Here is a 21169-nt window from a genome sequence, read left to right as displayed (position 1 = left end):
GGGGAGAGCGGGGACAAAGTAGGCCCTTTGGTTTTGTGCCTTGAACAAGCTTCCCTGCCCACACACGCTCGCCACACACACACACACATACATACACACATACATAACACCAGACACACATACCCAAGGGCGGCTAACTTGAAGGGGGTTGCCATGGAGACAAGACCAGGGCGAGAAAGAAGGGAAGCAAAGAGATGGATGGTGTAGGGGAGGGATGGATGATGGCCAGGGACTGATTTTTAGTTTTTAAGTGTCATCCTGCCTCTGAAGATGCAGCGCCCTTGTTTTTCTCGCTTTCGCCCCGGCCCGCTGGACGAAGTGAAAGTCTGTATTGCATTGCAGCTGTTCCACCTCCTCCACCACCATGTGTTCAATCAAATGCTGGCCTTTCACTTTCAAGAAGGTTAGGAATACGAGACAGCGAGGTAACTAACTGCAGGACGAGAAGAAAGGGACAGGAGGAGGGGGAGGGTGGGTGGATGGTCAGAATCAAACCATTATATAGTTCAGCCAAACTAAAATCTCTTGAACTGCTTGAGTAGATAATTGCTGTGCTACATGACTGCCCGTTTGAGTGGTCATGTAATTGCAATCGATTGGAGAATGACATGTATGAATGTGTTCCTACTGACCACCTAACAAAATGCGCATTGGACAGGTTTTTTTTTTTATTTTATTTTTATTTCCACTTTCTTTCCATTTCCATCTGACAGAAATCCGATATCACTGTAGGTGCGTGCATGTGTAGAGTGTTTTTATCAGCTTCCGCATTGTGTGTGTGTGTGTGTGTGTGTGTGTGTGTGTGTGTGTGTGTGTGTGTGTGTGTGTGCTAATCTGTTTAGGTGCCATTGGTGATAATATACTAATTAGCCTTATCACCTTTTTTCCTCACGTCCCCTTCTATTTCCCTTCCATCTACTTTTGTCCTGCCTCCACCCTAACATCTCTGACCCCATTTCCTGTTCTTCTGTCACCTCCTCTTTATTCCTCGTCCCATCCCCTATCAACCCCTGCACTTTTTTTTTTTTAGGAGGATGCTCGTGCGGACGTGGTGGACTGCATTGTGCGGGACATCCAAAACACCCAGTGCCTGATGAACGTGGAGTACTCTGGTGCCACCTGCCCACATGTCACAATACAGTTTGGGGACACCAAGGACGACGTGGGCCTCGGCCTCGTCAAAGAAGGCTTGGTCATGGTGGACGTCCGCAAGGAGAAGCACCTGCAGAAGATTGTAAGTAAAGAGATGGATGTACACTTTGTGATGGGGCAGCAGTGTCGCATAGAGCCATTGCAAGTCGTCAACTTGGCTTTGGATGGCCTAAAACTCAAAGGCTGATGTGTCAGCCTCTTGAGCCCTTTTTTTTACATTTAAAAAAACAGTCACTTTTTTGGGAGTTAAGGACATTTGGTCTCATTGGGGCTGAAGACTGAGCAATTATAGTTAACTATTTTGCAAAAAAACTGCAGTACAATGCAGATTTTCTTTGTTTTCTGTGAAAGAAAACAATGCTGACTGACAGGTATTCATCATTTGCACTTTGGGTGCGAATTATTGTTCTACTTTCAGACACATTAAAGGACCTGTTTCTAAAATTCAGAACTTTATCATCGCAGCAAACAACAATTATGTAAACATATGGAGTGTGTGTGCTGTATGTATCCTATTTTCTCCTTGCTTTGTTGACATAGCTGGGCCGGTCACACATGCTTTTACTGCATCTTAGCTCGTGTTTTAACTCGGACTGCACTACAGTTGAGTTGGTGCTGTTACCCCCGTATGGAGACGGTCCTGTTAGCTGGCTATGAGCACTCGCTATCGACATGTTGAGAGGCAATTAAAACGCTCCCTATCTCAGCTCTTGCAATTTGAACGGTATTGAACTGTCTGTGGGAAAGTCTATAATTGAACAGGTCAGTTAGAGAGTTATTAGATACATGTATATTGTCAGTTTCTGTTAATTTTTTTGATTGATTTCCTAGCCCTACTTTTGTTTCCGTTTTTTCAAAATATGGCTTGTTTGTCTCTACCTACTTCTTGTTATTCAGTGGCTTACAGTTTTTTCAAAAGGCACAGTATGGATCAATATCAGTGCCGCTCTAAATGGACAATGCCGATAGCTGATCAAATGGTAGAAGGTGCTTACTTAACACACACTCTAAAATTGGGCCCTTGTGTATTTAGTTTTAAAGGTCTATATCCAACGGTTCAGTAATTACATGTTCATGCTAACATGCATCTACACAGTTGTTTTTATCTCAGTGTCATGTATCGATTTAAAAAAATATATATAAATTTAAGCTAGTATCCCACTTAATGTTGCTGACACAGTGTAATGCATCTCTCTCTCGCCAATCACGCAGCCACACACGCCATTTTGTCGGGACCATGCAGCATCGCTCATATGCTTTCCTCTCATTATGCTAGTTTAGTGAGCAGATTCAAAGCCACTCTGTACATCAAAGATAAAGAACAATGGCCGATATGTATTCCTGTCGCAGTGATTGCTTTTGCATGAACCCAATGTCAGTCACTATTTATTTGAAAATTGTAATTCACACAGAAATGGAGAAATATGTCCATGAGGGTGTAATTGGGGGGAAAACATATTACAAATATAGATTTGTACAAAAGACAGGGTGGTGGGAAGAAAACATATGTAAAGATGTTTGTTCCCTCGCACATGGAGCCGGAGTTAATAACTCATTCTCGTAAATCCCAGATAAAAGCACTTCCCGCCTCAGCCAGTCAATAACCCACTGTGCATCATTGTTTTGACCCCTGACCTCTAAAGAGTAGCCAGAAGCCATAATGCAGTCTCTGGGCAATGGACCCTATAGACAAAGGACAATGATTTAAACCTTTCAGCCATCGAACTAATAGGCTTATAGACTACACCGATTTAGGTTTTGTTAGATCAAATGGTTTCTCTTTAGCATTCAACAGCTGAATCTCCTGCATTTGCCTTTCCCTCGGTGGCTACAGACCAATTTTTTGATCTGGAGAAAGCTTAACAAGTTGCAGTGTTGCCAATGTGCTTACAAGTGAGTGTTAAAGTAAGCTGGACAGCATTTCTAGTTGATAATTCAACCCATTAGGCTGCTTCCAAACTCTAAATTGAAGAGTTTTCCAATATCTAAAAAGAGTAAATGTGCTTCTAAAGCATGAATTGTGTGTGTACATGGTTATCTATACTGTAGTTCTGCTGTATTCAGTTCTTGCATTGCTCAGCAAGAAGTTCACTATCAGAACTGAGGAGTGTAAATTTCAATCTGACTCACACTGACTCAATCTGACAACCAGTGGTGTTCAATGATTCCCTTTCTGGTCTTTGAGGCTTTATTAGATATCATACAAGTTTTTGAACTTGATATACCAGGGCTGAAACAAAACTAGATATTGATTAGTTGACTTAAAAGTAATATAAATAATTCAAGATGATTGGGTTTTTGACTGTTCAGAGAAAAAAAAAGAGCTCTCCTTGAACTCTGGGAAATTTTAACTATTTTATTTACAAAACAACCCCTAAAATGTGAAAGAAATTGGAAGTTTCATTTAATTGACTGGTCAGTTTCGCACATCCCTATTTCATATGCACTCTTGCACTTTCATGGTGCTTTGGATGAACGCATCTAGTCTGTAAATGCTCACTTGTGTGGGAGTTGCATTTCTGGCTCAAAGATTTATGAGCAGCACTGCAGCTGATCAGAAAAAACGTTATCTCGCATGGCGGTCTAGCCCAAAAAAATGTTCCAAGATACAACATTTTGTTAACCTCTGGATCCGTGCCCCCGTGCTTCCCCTCTTTCATGGAAACTTGCCCTCGAGTTTTTGATAGTGTCGTATCCATGCTGGCTCACTGAGCTCTGTCCTCCTTTCTCTCCTCTCCCTCATCCACACTCATCAGCCTCCTTGTAAAAGTGACTTTTGTCCTTCCTATCTGTTCCATTTTGGCTCTATTCTTTATTCATTATCCATTCCAGGGGATTGGAACATGGTCATTGTAATCTGTACTCTCCCGCTAAGCATTGCGTAACAGATGGGCCGTAATGTTCACTGGCACTTCAGTGTCTATCAATAGTCAGTCATAAGTGCACTGAAGGTTAATACCAGTCTTTGAGGATGGCATTGTCCCAAGAGAGGGAGAAGAGAGAGGGATATTCATCCATTTGGGATGTTATGTCTCTTTTTTTTCTCGAGTGCATTTCTGCCTCGAGGTCTACATTTGCGGATTCCCGCTATGTACACCATATGGATGGCTTTTGTTACGGCTATACAACACTTTCAGAGCACAGGATGAACAGTCATTGTGAAAGTGTAGGCAAAAAGATGATCTTATGCATGCCAGCTGCTGGTATCTGATTGGAGGGAAGTGGGATATTACGCAGGAAGTTGGGTCGTCAGTAAGCCAAATTATGATTGATAATCTGCATTTATTGAGAGGGATTTAACCCAGAGGTGTAGATGGATTATGAAGCATGAGAACGTGCAACTGGCTTTGTCCTATATAGAGTGAACTGACCCAAAATGTAACACCAGATCCTGAGTCGGAGCGCTCATTAATGTATAGTCTATACTGTTTGTGGTCATGACACACGCATTCTGAACACTCACAATTAAGCAGATTTAACGTCATGGTGTAAAGTTTAATCTGCCATACATCTGGCATATCATGTGTAGTCCTTCAGCACGTGTTGTTTATGAGGTTTTAATATTTAGATTATTGTCGTTTAGTGATATCATTGCTTTATCACGAGCACAGCGTAGGAAACAGAAGGGACATTAATGTGTGTCACATTACATACAATGGGGACAATAATTGTAACTGTCATGCTAGTTTAAAATCTGACCTTTTTTTGCACTCTATCTCCCATATTTTCCCTCAAAGAATACATCTATATTGCCTTACTGCCGATCACATTACTCATCTATTTGCTTTTCCACCTGCTTTTCCTCTTTGTCACCTCCCAGACATTTTAAATTCAGATATAGAGCTTGAAAATGAGCTTCTATGGAAATGAACTTATGTTGTTGCCTAAGGCATATTACTGCTGTAGATTGTCTGCTGCGAATGGCTGTCAATGCAAAGTGGCAGCCAATTGTACATATGCTATCTTAATGTTGGTTTCATAAATGAGCTGTTAGCAAGGCTCAACAGTAATGGTTCCTCTTGGCAGCCATAGTTAGAGCAGTGTCAACCGTGTTATTTGGTCTGATTGCCTCTTGGCAGCTGTAATTCTTGAGTTGTGAGCGGCAATCGCTATTCCCCCCCCCCTTTAGTATATAAAATCAAGTAAATGCGTGAATACGAGTGCATTGATTTTCTCCGTCTTAAATTGCGAGACTGGAAGTAAGTGCAGAGTTTCATCAAAAGGGCCTCAACATGCACGAGAAAGTAGTGAAGACGGAGAAGAAGCAGAAAAGTGTGACTTATAATATCCAAAAGGTGATGGATGCTTGCCAAAGTTGTAAATGTAAAGCTTCCTGTCGGGCCCTTGTGTGTCTGTGTGTACAAACAAGCTGTCTGTCTTTCCCTCCACCACATTTCGAGTCCTTCTCTCCGGCTTTGGCCGGACATTCACACACTGACTTTGTGCCTTCTCCACCTCAGGCATAGTAGATGGACTAAGCCATCCTTAAATTGTCCTGGCACCATCAACTAACCACTGCTAGGATGGCAAGTTGCCACAGTAGCACACACTCACTCTCTAAAACACTTCTCTCCCTTTCTTCATCCTTCTTAATGTGCCTCTCCACTCATTGTTCAGTCTGTTGTCTTCCATTCTTTTCTCCCCCCTCGATCCCACTTCCACAACATCTCTGTTTTTTTTCTCCTCTGTTTCTCACTGCCTCTTATCTTCTCAATGCTCTCCACTTCATTATTGTTAACTCTTCCCTGTGCTCTTCCTCACTCCACCTTCTGCACATCACTCGCGGTACTCGTCATTATTACTCTGAGATTCATACGCTCACGCACTATTCCTCCTGGACATGTGTTTTTCCCTGAACCTTCCTGTTATCCAGACTGAGGTGTTGATATGCATTGTGTCTTTCGAGACAATGTCATGATGAACAATAATCTCCAGGAATTGAAGTGGAGAGGCACGCTGATGAGATCTAGTGTTGGCCTCATAATGAGCTGTGATTATTTAAAATTCCGTAATCTGCAATTATTTGCAGCTTGCGTCAGCTGGTTTCCGTCCTATGAACTCTCACCGAGTTGACAGTTATGCCTCTCTTTTATAATTTTAAGTGAAGGCATACAGTAGGGAGACACAAACTGTGCCTCTCGGCTAATATTTTTTAAAAAGATATTAGGCTCATTGGATAACTGCATACACAATACCTGATTGGGTACACAAGTAATATGTGCCTGCAGCAGCTATCTACGAATCACTCAGATTTGATTTTTTTTTTGTTGCAGATTTATCTCAAATGAGTCTGTTATGACGGCTCAATTGGAAGACAACTGTGTGGTTAGAAGCGCTATTTTTCATGCTTGGCTGCTTTCCACCAGTGTTTTCTGTGAGCATCCGCCGACAACACGACATCGATGCTAGCCCCCAAAGTTCATTAGCGTTCCAAGCTAATAATCTTTGTTTGCCAATTACAAGTCAATTACAAACACGGAAGTGTCCGTCACTCCCAATCCAGCGCAATTATTATCAATCAGCGATAGCGACAAAGCCCGCTACATCGACCTCGACTTAATTTCCGTTGCTATCCCCAATGCAGAGATAAATATATAGAAGGAGCATGCACACACCTTTGACAAATGTTTGTAAGGACCAGCTTAAGATCCTTATTAAAGTTACAGAGCTGTGTGCGTCAGCAGAGGGAAGATTGTGGGGAAGACAGCTGTGAGGTGGCTCCCTAAGAGTGAGAGCTGCAGATGAGTCCTGGAATCTTTAATTACCCAGGAGCCCCCTGGGGAATGCAGTTTTATTTTTTCCCTTTTATCTTCTTTCCCTCTATTGTTGCTGTATTCACACTGAGGCCTTGCTCTTTATATGTATGGATGTTAAGCAGAGGACTTTTAAGTAGCTTTGAGGGGCCAGAAGGGCATTGCTTTTAAGTCGTGGCTCTCATGCGATGCAGGTATTTTTTTTTTTTGTTCACATAAACTGCCTCATGGGTAGTGTGTTTTTCCTGCCGATTGCAGTTAGAGTCCCCGGTGAAGTTAATAGCGCAGCGGTTGCATTGCACGGTAATTGTGTTAATGGGGGATGAAACTGTAGATGAAGATGAAATGGTGTGCTAAGAAGTGTAGTCACATCTACAGCTGCATGTGGGGATTGGGAATCCATACAGGAAATCAGGAAGGGGGCTCACGCATGCACAGGATGCCTCCAGGGTCTAGTTGTTCCATTTATCCAAGACCAGTTGTGCTGTTTGGTACACATACCCTACAGTGAGCTGGCTCATGTGACGTAGCCTGCTGCTGCCGTATTGAGGCTCTGGTTTGGACACCGATACTATGCAGTCGTCTCACTGTAACAAAATTAGGCCTCATGGGCACACAACGCTTCATGTTGCAGCGCTGCTGTTGTCCAAGCAGAGCGGACAAACATGGTACACGTCCGGGGTCCCCCGTGAGCTCCAACACACACACACTTACTCACTTTGAACTGTTTACTTGAGCTGTAGAGAGTGGGGGAACAAGAACACTGCATATATACAATCCCTGAGGGTACTCATCCTAAATAAATAATACAAATTAAATACTAAAATATGGTTTTGATATATGTTTCTGAGGAGAATCAGTAACCACACCTATCCTGCCATGGTGGATCAGGTCCGCTACGCCTCCACCCCAACCCCAAAAGTCTTCACCGTGTGTGTATACATAGCTTTTAGCCATATCCAAACCACCAATTGACTGACTTTCAGACCGCTGCCCTATCTGTTCAACCCCAACGGCCTGTCACAGCCCATCAAGAACCCCCCACCTCGTGCCAAAAAAGCACCGCAGGGCACATATAAACAGACACCCACTGAGCTTCATGGGTATGTGACAGCATGACTGCTCCCCACCAATGGCTCAATACCTAATTTACAAGCAGAGTTAGAGATGAGGCCTTTTAATGGACATTTTCTGCTCCCCTGTTATTGGCTGCACACACACACACACACACACACTCACTTTCACAGGCAGTTGCCTCCCCTGCTGCCACTGCTCTGAGGGCCCTTTTGACATGTCCTAGCTGACACGCGCCACTTCCCAAACGCCATTGCATCCTCTGCAGATGTATACACACACACTATCTCCTCCCTCCCACACACCCTGAGGGTTAGTAGAGGATTGTCAGGAAGGGAGTGGAGGAGCCACATTGTTCAAACTTATATTATTTTGAGTTCTGTGACCTCGTGGGAGATGGAAAATAGATATTGGAGAAAAGAGCAAACTCTTTGCGCAGCCTCTATAAAAGTTAGCGTGTATGTCTGCATGTGTGTGACATATTTCTAGAATGCATTAGTGTTTACGTAAGACTTGTTTTCTCTCCAGTGCCCCTGGGAGAGCATTGGAAAATGTTCTTTGTGATATCTGTTGTTAGTCCTTGCATTTGTTGTGTGCGCATGTGCACATGTTTTACATGTGTGTGCGTGTGTGTCCTTCTTAACTCTATGAACCCACGCTGGTGGGCTTGTCATGCTACGTTCCCGCCAAAGCGCCTGATCTCCTCCGACAGCCATGCTGGGGGGACCAGCATGCAATGTAGTGTATTCCCAGTTTACCCCAGATAAGGACAATGACACTCATACACACAATGAAGATATAAAAATCATCTTTTCACCGATTTTTCACAAGAAACTCCAAGAGCAGCTGCCATTTACAAGAGTACTACAAAATACAATAATTGGTTAATTTCCTATCTGATTTGTGTCTTTTTAGCTGCATTCATGGAATTCAATTTCTCTTATTGTTGTAGGACAAAAAGGTACATCTGTAAAAATGAGCAAATCTTTTCATCCTACATTTACTTCAACACACATCGACCTCCCCTAATGGATACACAAGGATTCTCTCCCTGGTTATCAAAAAGAAAAAGCCGTTCACTATCAAACCACTTGTACAATGAATAGTCTGAGGAGACTTTCCCAAAATCTTGCCCTACTCCCCGCTTGCCATGCAGTATTCATGCACTTGGCATGTTAAATGAGAGGCATCTCTTAGGACTACAATCCACAGCTCAGCCTCGTACACTCAACTTGAAACAGTGTGAGTTACAGACATAAAAAGTTATGTTCCGGCAAACGCTCTGACTACAACCTGTCTTGTGCAGAGTCGGCTGCTTTGAGCCAAAAGGAGACGGCGGTGGCAGGCGGGGCTGTGGAGAGAGAATGAAACCAGATGTAATGAGGATTGAGAGAGCAGTAGGACAAAAAAAAAAAAAAAACTAGCAATGCAGCAACTAAGAAACTGACAAATGGGAGTGAGTGGCTTCTTTTTTCGTGGTTGGAGTTTGACTGCTCGCGTCTGGGAGGCGGTGTGTCTGATCGTCATTGCTGTTAATGAGAGAAGCTCAACGCGCGTGGAGGATAAGCCTCATTGTTCCCTTTCCACTCAAGTGGCTTTTACGTCGCGCGACATCCCATCTCGGCAGCAAGGACCAAGCGAGCACACCCGATGCTGAAACTCTGATTAGTCACTTGCCATTCACAGACGCTCGAGCCAAAATCTGGTTTCACTTAGCATTTTTTGCGCGCTGTGAAATAATAATAATTAAAAAAAAATAAAAAAAAGCGGCAGCTCACCTACGCACCAGACGCGCACAACCTGTCAGAAAGCTGCCACGTTAGCGCTCGCTCGGAGCCACCGCTTTCACACCGTGCTTACCAGAACACCACCTGGGCACGGCACGCCGGCCAGCGCGCCGGAATACACCGTCTCGCTCTCGCTCAGAGAGATTCACAGCCAGGCAGACGAGTGCCAAAACACCAGACCCACACCACCTGTCGTTCGTCTTCTGAAAAGCATCACACTTACACAAAGTCTCCAACTCAAAGTTACCTGCATGCATTAAAATGGTCTCTGACAGCAGTCGTAAGTTTTCCCCTGAATGTGCGGTGAGTATCGGATAGCTTTCTAGTCTCAGAAGGCTTGACGAATTCACTCAAAAAGTGAACGGTCGGCGTAAACTTGTTGCCGACTCGGACCGAGTTCAGTGGATTCTAGGATTTAATCCCACACGTTCAGTGGCACTCCAACACACTCAGCATCCTGCTCAGCCGAACAGCATATCCTCGGCTACTGCCAGTGTCCATGGCCACTGCTCACCAAACATGGCATCTGTCTGGCATATGGGAGCTCTGTAGGGTCATCCCGACAAGCACGCCGTCACCCGCTGCCTTCTGCCACCCAAACCCCTTCCAAACGCTACCATTTCTTTCCCTTCTCTCGTCATCTTCCCTCTGTTTGTTGCGTTTCATATTCTCCTCCTCACCTGGAGCACATAATCAACTTTAAGCTTCTTCCGCCTCGTTGGCCTCCTCGCCGTAATTAATTTTTTTCTGATAAATCCTCCAATATTTCCCTCTTTCCATCCTCCCGTGTTTAACGTTGCACTTGTTTCCGAATGGCAAAACAAAACCCCATTCCTTTAAGTCATCTCCGGTTTGCGTCTTAATGAGCTATTATGCATCCCTGCTGGAGCCAATAGAAAAGCTGTGAAAGAAGGATCCGGGACAGGATACGCGGGGCTGTTCAGAGTCTGAAAGCAGTCATCATCGGTGTTCAGCTGCACACTGATTGGCTGTTGTGTTACACTGAGCTGAAGTGAGCCGAACAGTGAAGGATGAGGGCGAGCCAGGAAAGGCGCCCTCCCGACCAGAGTACAAAGAGGCTCACCGCGGTACTGCCAGCATGGCGGCATATCATCTGTGCATATTGTGTTGTAGTGCTCTTGACTGAGCGTCTTTCACAGAATTCTTTGGCTGCTGACTCTCGACTATGTGGAGTTTGGCAAAAGTGACAAGTGACTATATGTTTTTTTTATTTTCGAGGTTGCCATTTTTCTCATGTAAATTCTAAATTAGCTCCCCTCCAAAGCCCAAATGGCGTCGCCGGCCTTTTGTGTCCGTGAAATGTCATCGTCTGGGTCTTCCATATGGGGACATCTGCCTGATGGGACCGAGATGCCATGTCCCAACGCCTTCCAAAAAAATCTCTCCTTTAGTTGGCTTTGATGGATGACTTGTGCAGCCACTGCACTTTCCCAAGCCACACACTCACACATGCAGCCCCTCAGACAGAGTGGCTGTACAATCCAGCTGCAGGTCTGTTATCTTGGCGGTGCCTTGTGCAGCGTAGCTATCAAATCAACCTATGTGCACAAGCTAGCTAAGCAATTAAACTCCAAGGCCCCATCCACACTTGACAGTTTTAACATCTGGCATCTTGTGTGTGTGTGTGTGTGTGTGTGTGTGTGTGTGTGTGCGCGTGTGCATGTGTTCATCTGAGTGTCAAATCTAGCTCATCTGCTACTATAATAAGCTACAAAACACGGTGCACAATTGAATCCATCACAGGAACACGATGACTCATCTTTTCTGTCTCCTTCGTTCTTGCGAGCTTTTGCTTTGAGTTATTGTTTTTTTGTTTTTTTTACTGCTTATATTTCCCTTTTACGTCTTTCCAGCGAATCAAAATCCAGCAAACTATACTTCAAATTCACAAAAGTCTGCAGCACAATTCTTAATTTCAGAATTATACTGCCGCCATTCACAGACAGAATGTGGGTGGCCAGGCTTAAACATGGCGGAGGGGTGTGTGTGTTTGTGTGTGTGTGTCTGTGTGAGGGGCCTTGTGTAAGGGCTTTATTACTCTGTATCCTCTCTGACATTGTAATGGTGGAGGACAGCTCCACTCGGAGTGTCTGCCGTTGGGCTTTCCAAGGTCCCATACATCCACTTACACTGCACACATCCGACCAATATCTCTCTCTCTTTCTCTCTGTCTCTCGCGCTCTCTCTCTCCTTCTGCCCCAGCCAGCCCCCACCCCTTTGCCCTATGACTCATCACCGGTTCATTCGATGAAGCTAAATGGCGGTTCTAGCAGAAGCGGTCAATATGCACGCCCCTGCACATGTGCTCCTCTCGCTTCCTCTGACTCTCATGTACCCTTCTCTGTACTCACAGTGTGATCTCCATCCTACATTTGACTGGTTCTCTGTGTCGCATAAACAAATGCATTCATATAACTCTACTTGTTTAAGTCTTTGACTATCAAACGTGTGTGTTTTTACTCCTGTACAAGAGAGCTCTGATTTGAAGCACGAGACACAGGTGGATCTTAAGACTCACCCTCATTTAGCTCGTAGCGTTGCAAGACGTCCTTTGAATGCACTTGATTATAAATCCCTGCTACAAACCCGTGAGGTGTTGGCCCGACGCTGGCATGCACACGAGGGTACGAGAGCCTCTCATCTGCAGTGGCTTTGCTAGTGTGAGTTGTAGCATGAAGTGCGAAGTGATGCCCTGCACACGCTGGATAAAGCAATGACCCCGAACAGTGAGCCGCAATGTAGCGCCCCGCGCACCGTACGCTTCCTTCACACGTTCATACGGTTTGGGCATCCCATGCAGTGTCATCGCCACTGTGTGGCTCTGCGTGTTATCTTGATCCTGTTGATCTTCAGAGAGCTCTGTGTTGCTTATATCCAGTGTTGCCGAGAGGGTGAGCGAGTGCCCTTCTCGACAAAAAAAAGAATAAAGAGGTGATATCTTCAGGAGCGGATGCATTAATTCACCTCAGTCCTCTACAACCCGACCTGTGACGCAGTGATGTGATATGCTAATGACTCTTCTCTTTGTGCACCAGGTGACGGAGTACCTGAACAGTCAAGAATCTGCCAAGAGCGCCAGGGTAAGTCACTTCATCCACTCCATTATCTTTCTATCAGCTTCTCTGTCACTTCCTCATCCTAATAACTGTTTGTCGGCCTTCTCAGCGAGAAACCTAATGTTGCCAAAACAAGAAGACATTACAACACTAATTAGTTTTCTTTACAAACTACCAGAGAGAGAGAGTCTCCTTTCTCTTTGCTGCTTTTGTCTCTCTCTCCCTCTCTCTCTCAAGATGTGACACATTACATTGGCAGTCACCATTGTCCCATATGGATTGTCGCCCACAGTCTGTGCAGGTCCAAACTGTGAAAATGGGGGTTGGGGATATGTGCAAAAGTGTGCAGAGAGAGCAGGGGGGAAAATGGAGAAGAATAAAAAGGCAGCAGAGTCGAGTCACAGAGCTTTGATGAAACACCGTCCAGTGGAAGTGACTTCATTTGAAACTGCCTGGACAGTTAGAGGGAATTTGGCAGCAAAATAATGGAATGGAGTACATGAACGCATCAAATAATGGAGGTTATAAAGAGTGAATCTACGTTTTAAGGATAAAGGCCTTTACACAGCAGGGGTGCAGGAGCCCCGAAAAATCCATCATGTTGCGCGTAACGAGTTGCACCTTAATTTATGAAGATTAGAAAACAAGAGCACCGAGACTTGGGACTGTAGTCTGAACCGAGGCGGCACACTTTGTTGCTTCTTTTCAACCCGAGCGAGCGCATGCCTGACCCACCTTCTATTCTTACCAAAATAAAAGCTCTAGACGTGTGTGTTTGTGTTGTGTATTCACCACGCTCCCGGAGTGTAAAGGCCTAAAGTCTGGGGATTCTCTACGTTCTTCTTATTGTCAAGTTTTTCCTCATGTAAATGTCAAGCAGGAAGGCTTAAAATCCCTTCTGTGCTCCTCCCGTTACCCCCAGTGCTCAGACAACGAGCCCGTCAGAGGAGGAATTGGCTCTCATCACAATAGCAGTCACTGCTATGTTTTCAGGGTGTCAGGGAGGAGGAGGAGGAGGGAAAACAAGGTAGTGGAGTGAGAGACGGGGAAATGGCAAACGGTACAAATGGCTCCATTCATTCATTCATCCTAATAACTAATTCTAATTAGCACAGTCGCTAATTAGCCATGAATCACAGCATTAACAGCTGAGCGCGCAGGCTTCTGAGAGCCAAAAAAGAAACATCCCACACAGAGACGCGTGTGCGCACACACACACACACAAACACACACACACACACACACACCTCTGACTGCAGAATTTCTATCACATTTAAATAACTAATACATTCCTGGATACTGCTCCAAACCACACATACACACACACACACTTTGCCAATGGCATTGTAATGCAGGCAATATTTAGCCGGGCAACCCATGTGATGGTTTATGAGACGGATATGTGACGGTAATGGAGGAGGAGTAATAGACGGGGTGGTATTTAAAGCACTGTGGGCCTCCAGCGCGGATGGGCGGGCACAAAGATTTGTGTTAAATGGTGGCTGCGATGATGAGGATGATGGTGACGATGCAGCGGCCTTCGCACTAGACTGTGAAAGCGGAGCGCTAACCTTTCGACATTGCATATCCTCCTTTTTCTTTTTTGCCTCCTGACCATTCATCACGTCCTGCGCCAGAGAGCTTATTGACATCCTCCATTCAAAGCACAAGCGGGAGCGCGACCGCCTTTTATGATTATGTGTTTTCACATCACCGTCAATGAAATCTGCCTTCCGTCTTTCACCCCTTTTGCAGCTCAATATTTGGCGCTACGGAGACTTCCGCGCCGACGACGCCGACGAGTTCGGTTACAGACGTTAAAAAAAAAAAGGAAGAGAGAAAAAAAAAAATGGGAAAAACAAAAACCGACCATCCAATCAACACCATTCCAAAGACCACCATGGACGGCGAGTGACGCATTGGACACAAGACAGATGACAAATAAACTAAATGACAAGCATTGACTCTTCTTTTTTTTTTAATTATTTTTGATTTCATCCCTCCAGTCCACACTTCTTTTTCTGCTCACATTTGTATTATTTCTCTCCGGCTAGCCCCCACCTAGCTCCCAATAGAGCATGCTAGTGATGCTACATGGATACGCGATCATACGAGAATCTCTTTCCCTTCGTCCTTTCCTCTCTTTATGGCTCACTGCCAGCTCAAGCAGCCTGCACTATTGCCAATCTGTGTGATTTGCCATGTTACCTTTTCAGCAGACTTCCTGTGTGAATGATAATAATTATGATACTTAAGTATGTGTTTCAGCCAATCATGTTCTTTGCTCTCTGACGCTCTCCAGCCCCCAATTGCTGATTTCTTCTGTTCAAGAAGGGAGGAGGCGTTTGGAGAAGGAGGGGAGACGCTTTATTTTCTTTTTGCAAATAAATGCTTCCCTAATGAATTTCATGTAAATGTGAGGATATGTTGAAACGTGTAAATTGATTTATTTTAGAGAAATACTGTAGGTGGAGCCACACAGACAAAGAAAAAAGAAAAAAAAAGGAGGAGTTTATTTTTGTCTTCAATGTATATCTGTGTGATGACATTTGCGGATGTTTTTTTTGTGGGGAGTGTTTTGTCGTTTATTCACTATGTCACACTTTTATGACCAGTAAAAACAGATGCCATCATTTGGCATTTTTATCATCTCTCTTTCTCCTTCTGTAAAGTTTACATTCTAATAATGGTTATGATCCTGTCTTGGGCGGTCTCTTCTCTCTCTGTCTCCGTATGCCACAGCAGTAACCGTGTTTGAATTTGTTTCCAAATAATGGACCTTCGCATTCAATTAAAAATCTGCTAAATAAAAATAAGCAAACATAAAGGGTTTTGTCTCTTTTCTTTCACAAACAAATGTAATATTCATGCAGCTTTTTCTCCTCGGGATAATAGACGGGCCTCGGTGAACTCACTGCTGCGTTCGACTATAAATTTGAGTTCAAATGTTTTGATTTTAATAAAACATTTGTGACAAAAACAAAAGGTTTTCTAAGCAGTTAAAAGCTTTTGTTGACTAAAACTAAACGAAGACCTTTGGCTAAAAGCTTAGCAATATGTTTTCAATTAATTTGAAATTAGCAATGCAGAAATATGCAGAAGCTTAAATCAAGTTTAACCTTCACCTCAAACCTTTTTAATACAATAATTGCATTTGTGTGTTTCCACTTATTGTCAATGTGAGTCGTGCAGGGGCTTGTTTTGAATAAAAAGAAACTTGTTTTTACACAGCACTCATTTATCTGGTGGCTTGCCAACACGCAATGTGTACTGTGAGTGAATGGAGAGGGAAGTGCTGCTTTAAAGCAATGGTTTGTGGGATTTAGGGGAAGAAATTGAATGTGATAGCTCGAACTATGTTTTTTAGTGTGTTAATCATTTTAAACTAAGAATCATTGTGTGTTTGTTACCTTACCAAATACAGGTTTTTGTCATTTTGTGGCCGGGCGCCCCCCAGGGAGCCCTCGGGTTCGCGGTGGGGTTACGAATCTTATTATTATAAGTTATATGTGGGCTTATTAGAGGCTGTGGAAAATAATGGCCAATCACATGCAGTACTTGTGCAGATGGAGAATCCTGTGGAGCGTTCCTCCTCTTCCTACCTGCGAAGAGCGTTACATATTAATGACTTTACAAACCAGACTAGAACCCTTTTATGGCAGACCATACAATATTGTTCTAACATACTTAACTATTATTTTTCATTTGCGTGAGCAAGTTTGAAACATTGAATGAAAAATTCAACTTAACAAAATCAAATTCTCTGGTTGTTGCATGTTTATTTGAGAAAATCATCAATATTCCAACAGAGGACTCGAGCTCTTGGTGTAGATATTAAACAAAGATGAGTATTAATTTAAAATGTATGAAAGGCTTTTACAAGGAACTCAGTTTCATGTTATCGGATGTTTCTGCTCACGACAATAAAAACACGTAGTACGCATGTGGATGTACTAGATGTAGTATCTGGTCACGAAATACTCGGCTACTTGCTAATCTATGCACTTACAGCGCACCGACATTTATTATTTATGACCTTTTTTATGCTATTTTATTGAAGCGTATTACATTGTGATTTCTGACACTTTCAAAAATTATTATTATTACACTTTCACAGCATACTATACTGTGTTTTAATGATATTTATACGACATACTATTACTTTTTAATGATTTCTCTAGGATCTTTTGTATATGTATTTATGGCAAACTATACTGTGATTTATTTAATGACTTAAGGAAATTCTTAGTACCTCCTGAAGCTTACTTTATGAAACGTTATACGCTTGGTTGAACCCCACTGCCATATACTGCAATATTCATGAGATGGTTACATAACTCATGTCACCTTGATATGCAGCACTTTGCATTTTATAGCATGAAAACTGATTTTATGATTCAAGTTGTTTTTGAGACGAGGCAGATGTTTCATTTTTGTCACAGAGGTGTGGCAGACGTTATCTCATCCCACAGTGGACGTCGACAGAGTCAAACACTTTGTTGAGTCAGAGTGTGAGGCCTCCACAGTCATCTCCTGGAATAGAAACAACTGTTCACAAACCACACAGACAATTCAACAACGTAGCCTGACATTTCTTTTGAAATAAAAAGTCACCACATTATGAACCGTATGGATGAAATATCAGCTGCTGACGTGGCACAACGAGGACTCATTGTTGCAACATGAGGAATCCCGATGACAGACAAAAGTTCTATATTTTAAAGTCATTTATATGTATGTGTTAATTTAGCATTAAAGGAAGGAAAAGAAATAGAAAATCATAAAGATTCCTTGAGGAAAACACATTTGCAAAGCACAGGGCCTTCCTTGTGCTCTTGAACTATGACACGACCCTTTGACCTCTCAGGGAAAATATCAACACGGGCACTAGTGTAGCATCTGATAAGCAGAGTGTAGAAGTATTTACGCTAGAAGCAATGTTCTGTCCGGGATACAACATAGAAAACATACTTTTCTCTCTTTTGGGTGTAGATTGTTACCTGAAGGAGAAGAACCCTCGACACGTGATGCACGGAGCAAATATAGAAGCTGGAGGCCGAAAAAAACAAACAAAGAAGAAATCAAAAGCGTGCCCTTTAGTTTTGGTTTGTGTTTAATATGAAAAGCAGTTGGGAACAAAAGCACAGCGGCTTGTTTGCGTCTCCAAAATAAACTGACGGAGTGACCAGAGGTTGTTGTTGCAAACTGCCCTGAAACACGGCGCCTGACATAAATCTACCTGCGAAAAATTCCAAAATGTAATTTTGAAAACACAGCCTCTGCCTCCAAGACGTGTTTTTCAATTACACATGGCAGGAGTCATTTTCTTCTAGTTTTTATAGTATGATTTTCTCTGTAGTTGATAGATGACACGCATGCGGTACAGCAGGTTTTGCATGATCAGAAACCAAAGGAATAGATTCTTATTCATGCCTGGGCTTTGTATTGTTTCTATTTTAGAAGCGCTCAGACTCAGATGGAGCAAAAGTAAGGTGTAGAACAACAAAAAAAATAAATGAAACTGTCGCCATCATCCGTCCCCACTGGACGCCCGTCTTAATTCCAAGTCCACAGACACTTTTTTTTAAAGTCGGTCCGAGTCATTTATCACCGGTGTTCACGTCCAATAACCAGATGTTGGGATGAGATATCTGCTCTCAGGGCAATTAACAACCCTGTCGGTCCTGTCAGCTGACTGAGACGACGTTGTCTTTCATCCAAGTCCTTTTTTTCAACATCTTATTTAGTCCCAAACTATCCATTGTCTCGCCTCCCACATCCCTCCCTATTCTCCTCATCGCTTCCCCTCTCGGATGCTGATTCCAACAGGGGAGAAAGAGCATGTGGGAGATATGAAAAGTGGTTGTCTGTTGCAGTTGTGCAAGCTCAGCTTTTCCGGTTTCATCTCCTCGGCGTTTGTAAAGCTGTCACAGTTGAAACAACGGCCAGCAGACGCGACGCGCAGATTACAGAGAGCCGTTGTCAGCAAATTGTTTGCTTGAAAAAAAAACAAAAAGACGATTCCGTGACGCCTTCCGCTGCGTTGCTGACAGCCAAATAAAAAACGTGTCACCAATCAAACCAATAAATGTTGTGAAGTCAAAAGCAGCCGTCACCCAGGTCCTTTTCTTTCAATTAGTCTGTCGCTGCGTCTCTGTGATCCGTCCACGTGTTTACATGTGTTAACTGTGCGGCGACACGACCGCAAGAAAGAAGAAGAAGAAGACAAATAATCAATAATTTGTGGCGAACAAGAAAACAGCCATATGAGGAAATATCTTTTTTTCATGAACCCAAGGCGTATTTACCCTCTGAGGGGGTTTGAGGAGGAAAATGAAACCCATCTCAATAATTCACAAACCTGAGAAGAAAGAGAGAAAATGCTTTTAAAAGGCATTTGGGTGGCTGCATGCAGACGTGGGGTAGATTTCAGTGACACGGTGTGTGTGTGTGTGTGTGTGTGTGTGTTCACAGTATCAGTGAACGCACCGCTGGTCAGAGAGATCAGGATTGTCAAACTGTTGTTTGTGTTTCTCCTGAAGCTCTCCTCTGCTGTGAGTAACTCCGAGAAGTATTGTGTTCGTGGAAGATAAAGAAGCAGTCAAACTTATAGGGAAACATGAATCATCCAGACTGGCGGGGTTATGTCTTCCATGTTGTTTTCCATGACGAGCGCTTCAATGAGCTCATAGTTGATGAACTCTTATAACCGGCGGGGATCAGGGGTTCAAATACGTGGCAGACAAAGTTCATTTCATTTCTAATGTCAATCTGCTCTTCTAAATTGGTCATTTATTGTTCACGCCACTTCATTTCATGCCCTCTGCCTCAAAAACAACAACAACACTGCACGGCTCCCCCTCGTCTTCGCTTATCTCTCAGCAGCACCCGGGCCCCTCGGTCCTCCAGGGGCCCGGGACGTGTCCAAAATGTACCTGCTGAGAGATCCAGCCCGGCAACACATGGCCGCAACTCACTGTGACCACATGTGTGCAAGTGTTGTGTTGCAGTGTTACTCCATGTGTCGCGTGCAGAATGCAGAATCATACAGGCGTCTGATTGGATGAACACAAGCTGTGTACATTCATACTAATTGTATTCAGTATATACTATGTACTACTGTGTGTAGTTAGTATACAAGAAACCAACGTGTGTAGCTGTTTTCTTGTAACAAAATATGATTCATTACGACTGAAACTGAACGAGAAAGCGATTGATATTTTTTTATTTTGTAGAACACAAAACACAAGATAACAATAGAGGTTCTGAGCCACAGTTACTCTCATATTGTTACAGCTGTGAGCAGCTTCACAATATCCTTTGTGCATTGCATTGTGGGAGAAATATGCCCATCACACACGCTGTTGTCATGCTGTTTTGATCATACTTTACTGAGTGACATTGTAAGTGTGAACCAACTTCAGAATCAGAATCAGCTTCATATATGTGTTTGTGTGTGTGAGTGAGTGTGTGTGTGAGTGTGTGTGTACACATGAATGGAATTTGACTCCGGTTACACTTTGCTCTCTTCTTAACTATCGAGAGTAGAACATAGAGACTAACTTCATCCTGGAGTTGTTCTGCAGTGTGAATGTGGGACAAAAGCTTTTTACGAGTTACTTATTATACATCTAAGCAGCTTATTGCATTTTTGTAATATTACGTGCCTGCCACTAATGTTAGCTAACGTTACTGGCTCCTCAAATACAGCCGTATGTTGAGTGAGTTGCGACGAAATCGATGCGCAAACTCAGCGAAAAGGAACAACAGGCGGCGACGAAACCACCCGGGTCCAAACAGGAAGCAGGAAGGCCGGAGACGTAACATTGTCGTAACATATGTGATGGAACGTGTCTTCTGAACGTAGCGTCTTCTCTGCTGCGCCTCAGTGGTCAGCAGGTCCATCCTTCAATCAGAGGATCGGTGGTTCGAGCCCCGGCTGAGAGATTCAAAGTGATCATAGATGGGTTTTTTTTTAGTCTCGGCACTCAGACTAAATGAAGATGGGTTCCTAGAGGAAGCTGCAGGAGTGTCTGGTCCTGATTCACATGAATCAGACGTGAGCGATCAGCTGAGGAGACGACTCCTCTTTTCCTCACGACGACCTTTCATTGTATCAATTGTGGCGGCGGAGAAAAAGTGCCTTTTATTGTGCACGGACAGATGGCTCCGTGCACACGAGTCAGCATTGGGACATTTTACTGTTCAGTTAGAGAATGTTAATGGGAAAAAAAAATAATAAAGTACCATTCATGCATTTGAATGAAATTGCTTGTGGTGAAGCTATTCATTATGAGCTCGCTGCTGATTAAGAGTTAAACACGGT

General features: G+C 43.5%; 1 protein-coding gene across 1 annotated transcript in view; it reads left to right on the top strand.

Moving 5' to 3' along the window:
- Nucleotides 1-15676, top strand: part of snd1 (staphylococcal nuclease and tudor domain containing 1) — a 158599-nt gene extending 142923 nt beyond the window's left edge. The window contains exons 23-25 of the mRNA XM_068586450.1: nucleotides 1031-1234; nucleotides 12823-12867; nucleotides 14599-15676. Of these exons, the coding sequence (XP_068442551.1) occupies nucleotides 1031-1234; nucleotides 12823-12867; nucleotides 14599-14664 (315 nt within the window). The 3' untranslated portion in view covers nucleotides 14665-15676. The remainder of the gene's footprint in view (nucleotides 1-1030; nucleotides 1235-12822; nucleotides 12868-14598) is intronic.
- The last annotated feature ends 5493 nt before the right edge of the window (nucleotides 15677-21169 follow it).

Source organism: Clinocottus analis, unplaced genomic scaffold (assembly GCF_023055335.1).
Source record: "Clinocottus analis isolate CAN_PGR_092001 unplaced genomic scaffold, fCliAna1.0.p SCAF_20, whole genome shotgun sequence".
Classification (NCBI taxonomy): domain Eukaryota; kingdom Metazoa; phylum Chordata; class Actinopteri; order Perciformes; family Cottidae; genus Clinocottus; species Clinocottus analis.
This window is presented reverse-complemented; position numbering and strand designations above follow the sequence as displayed.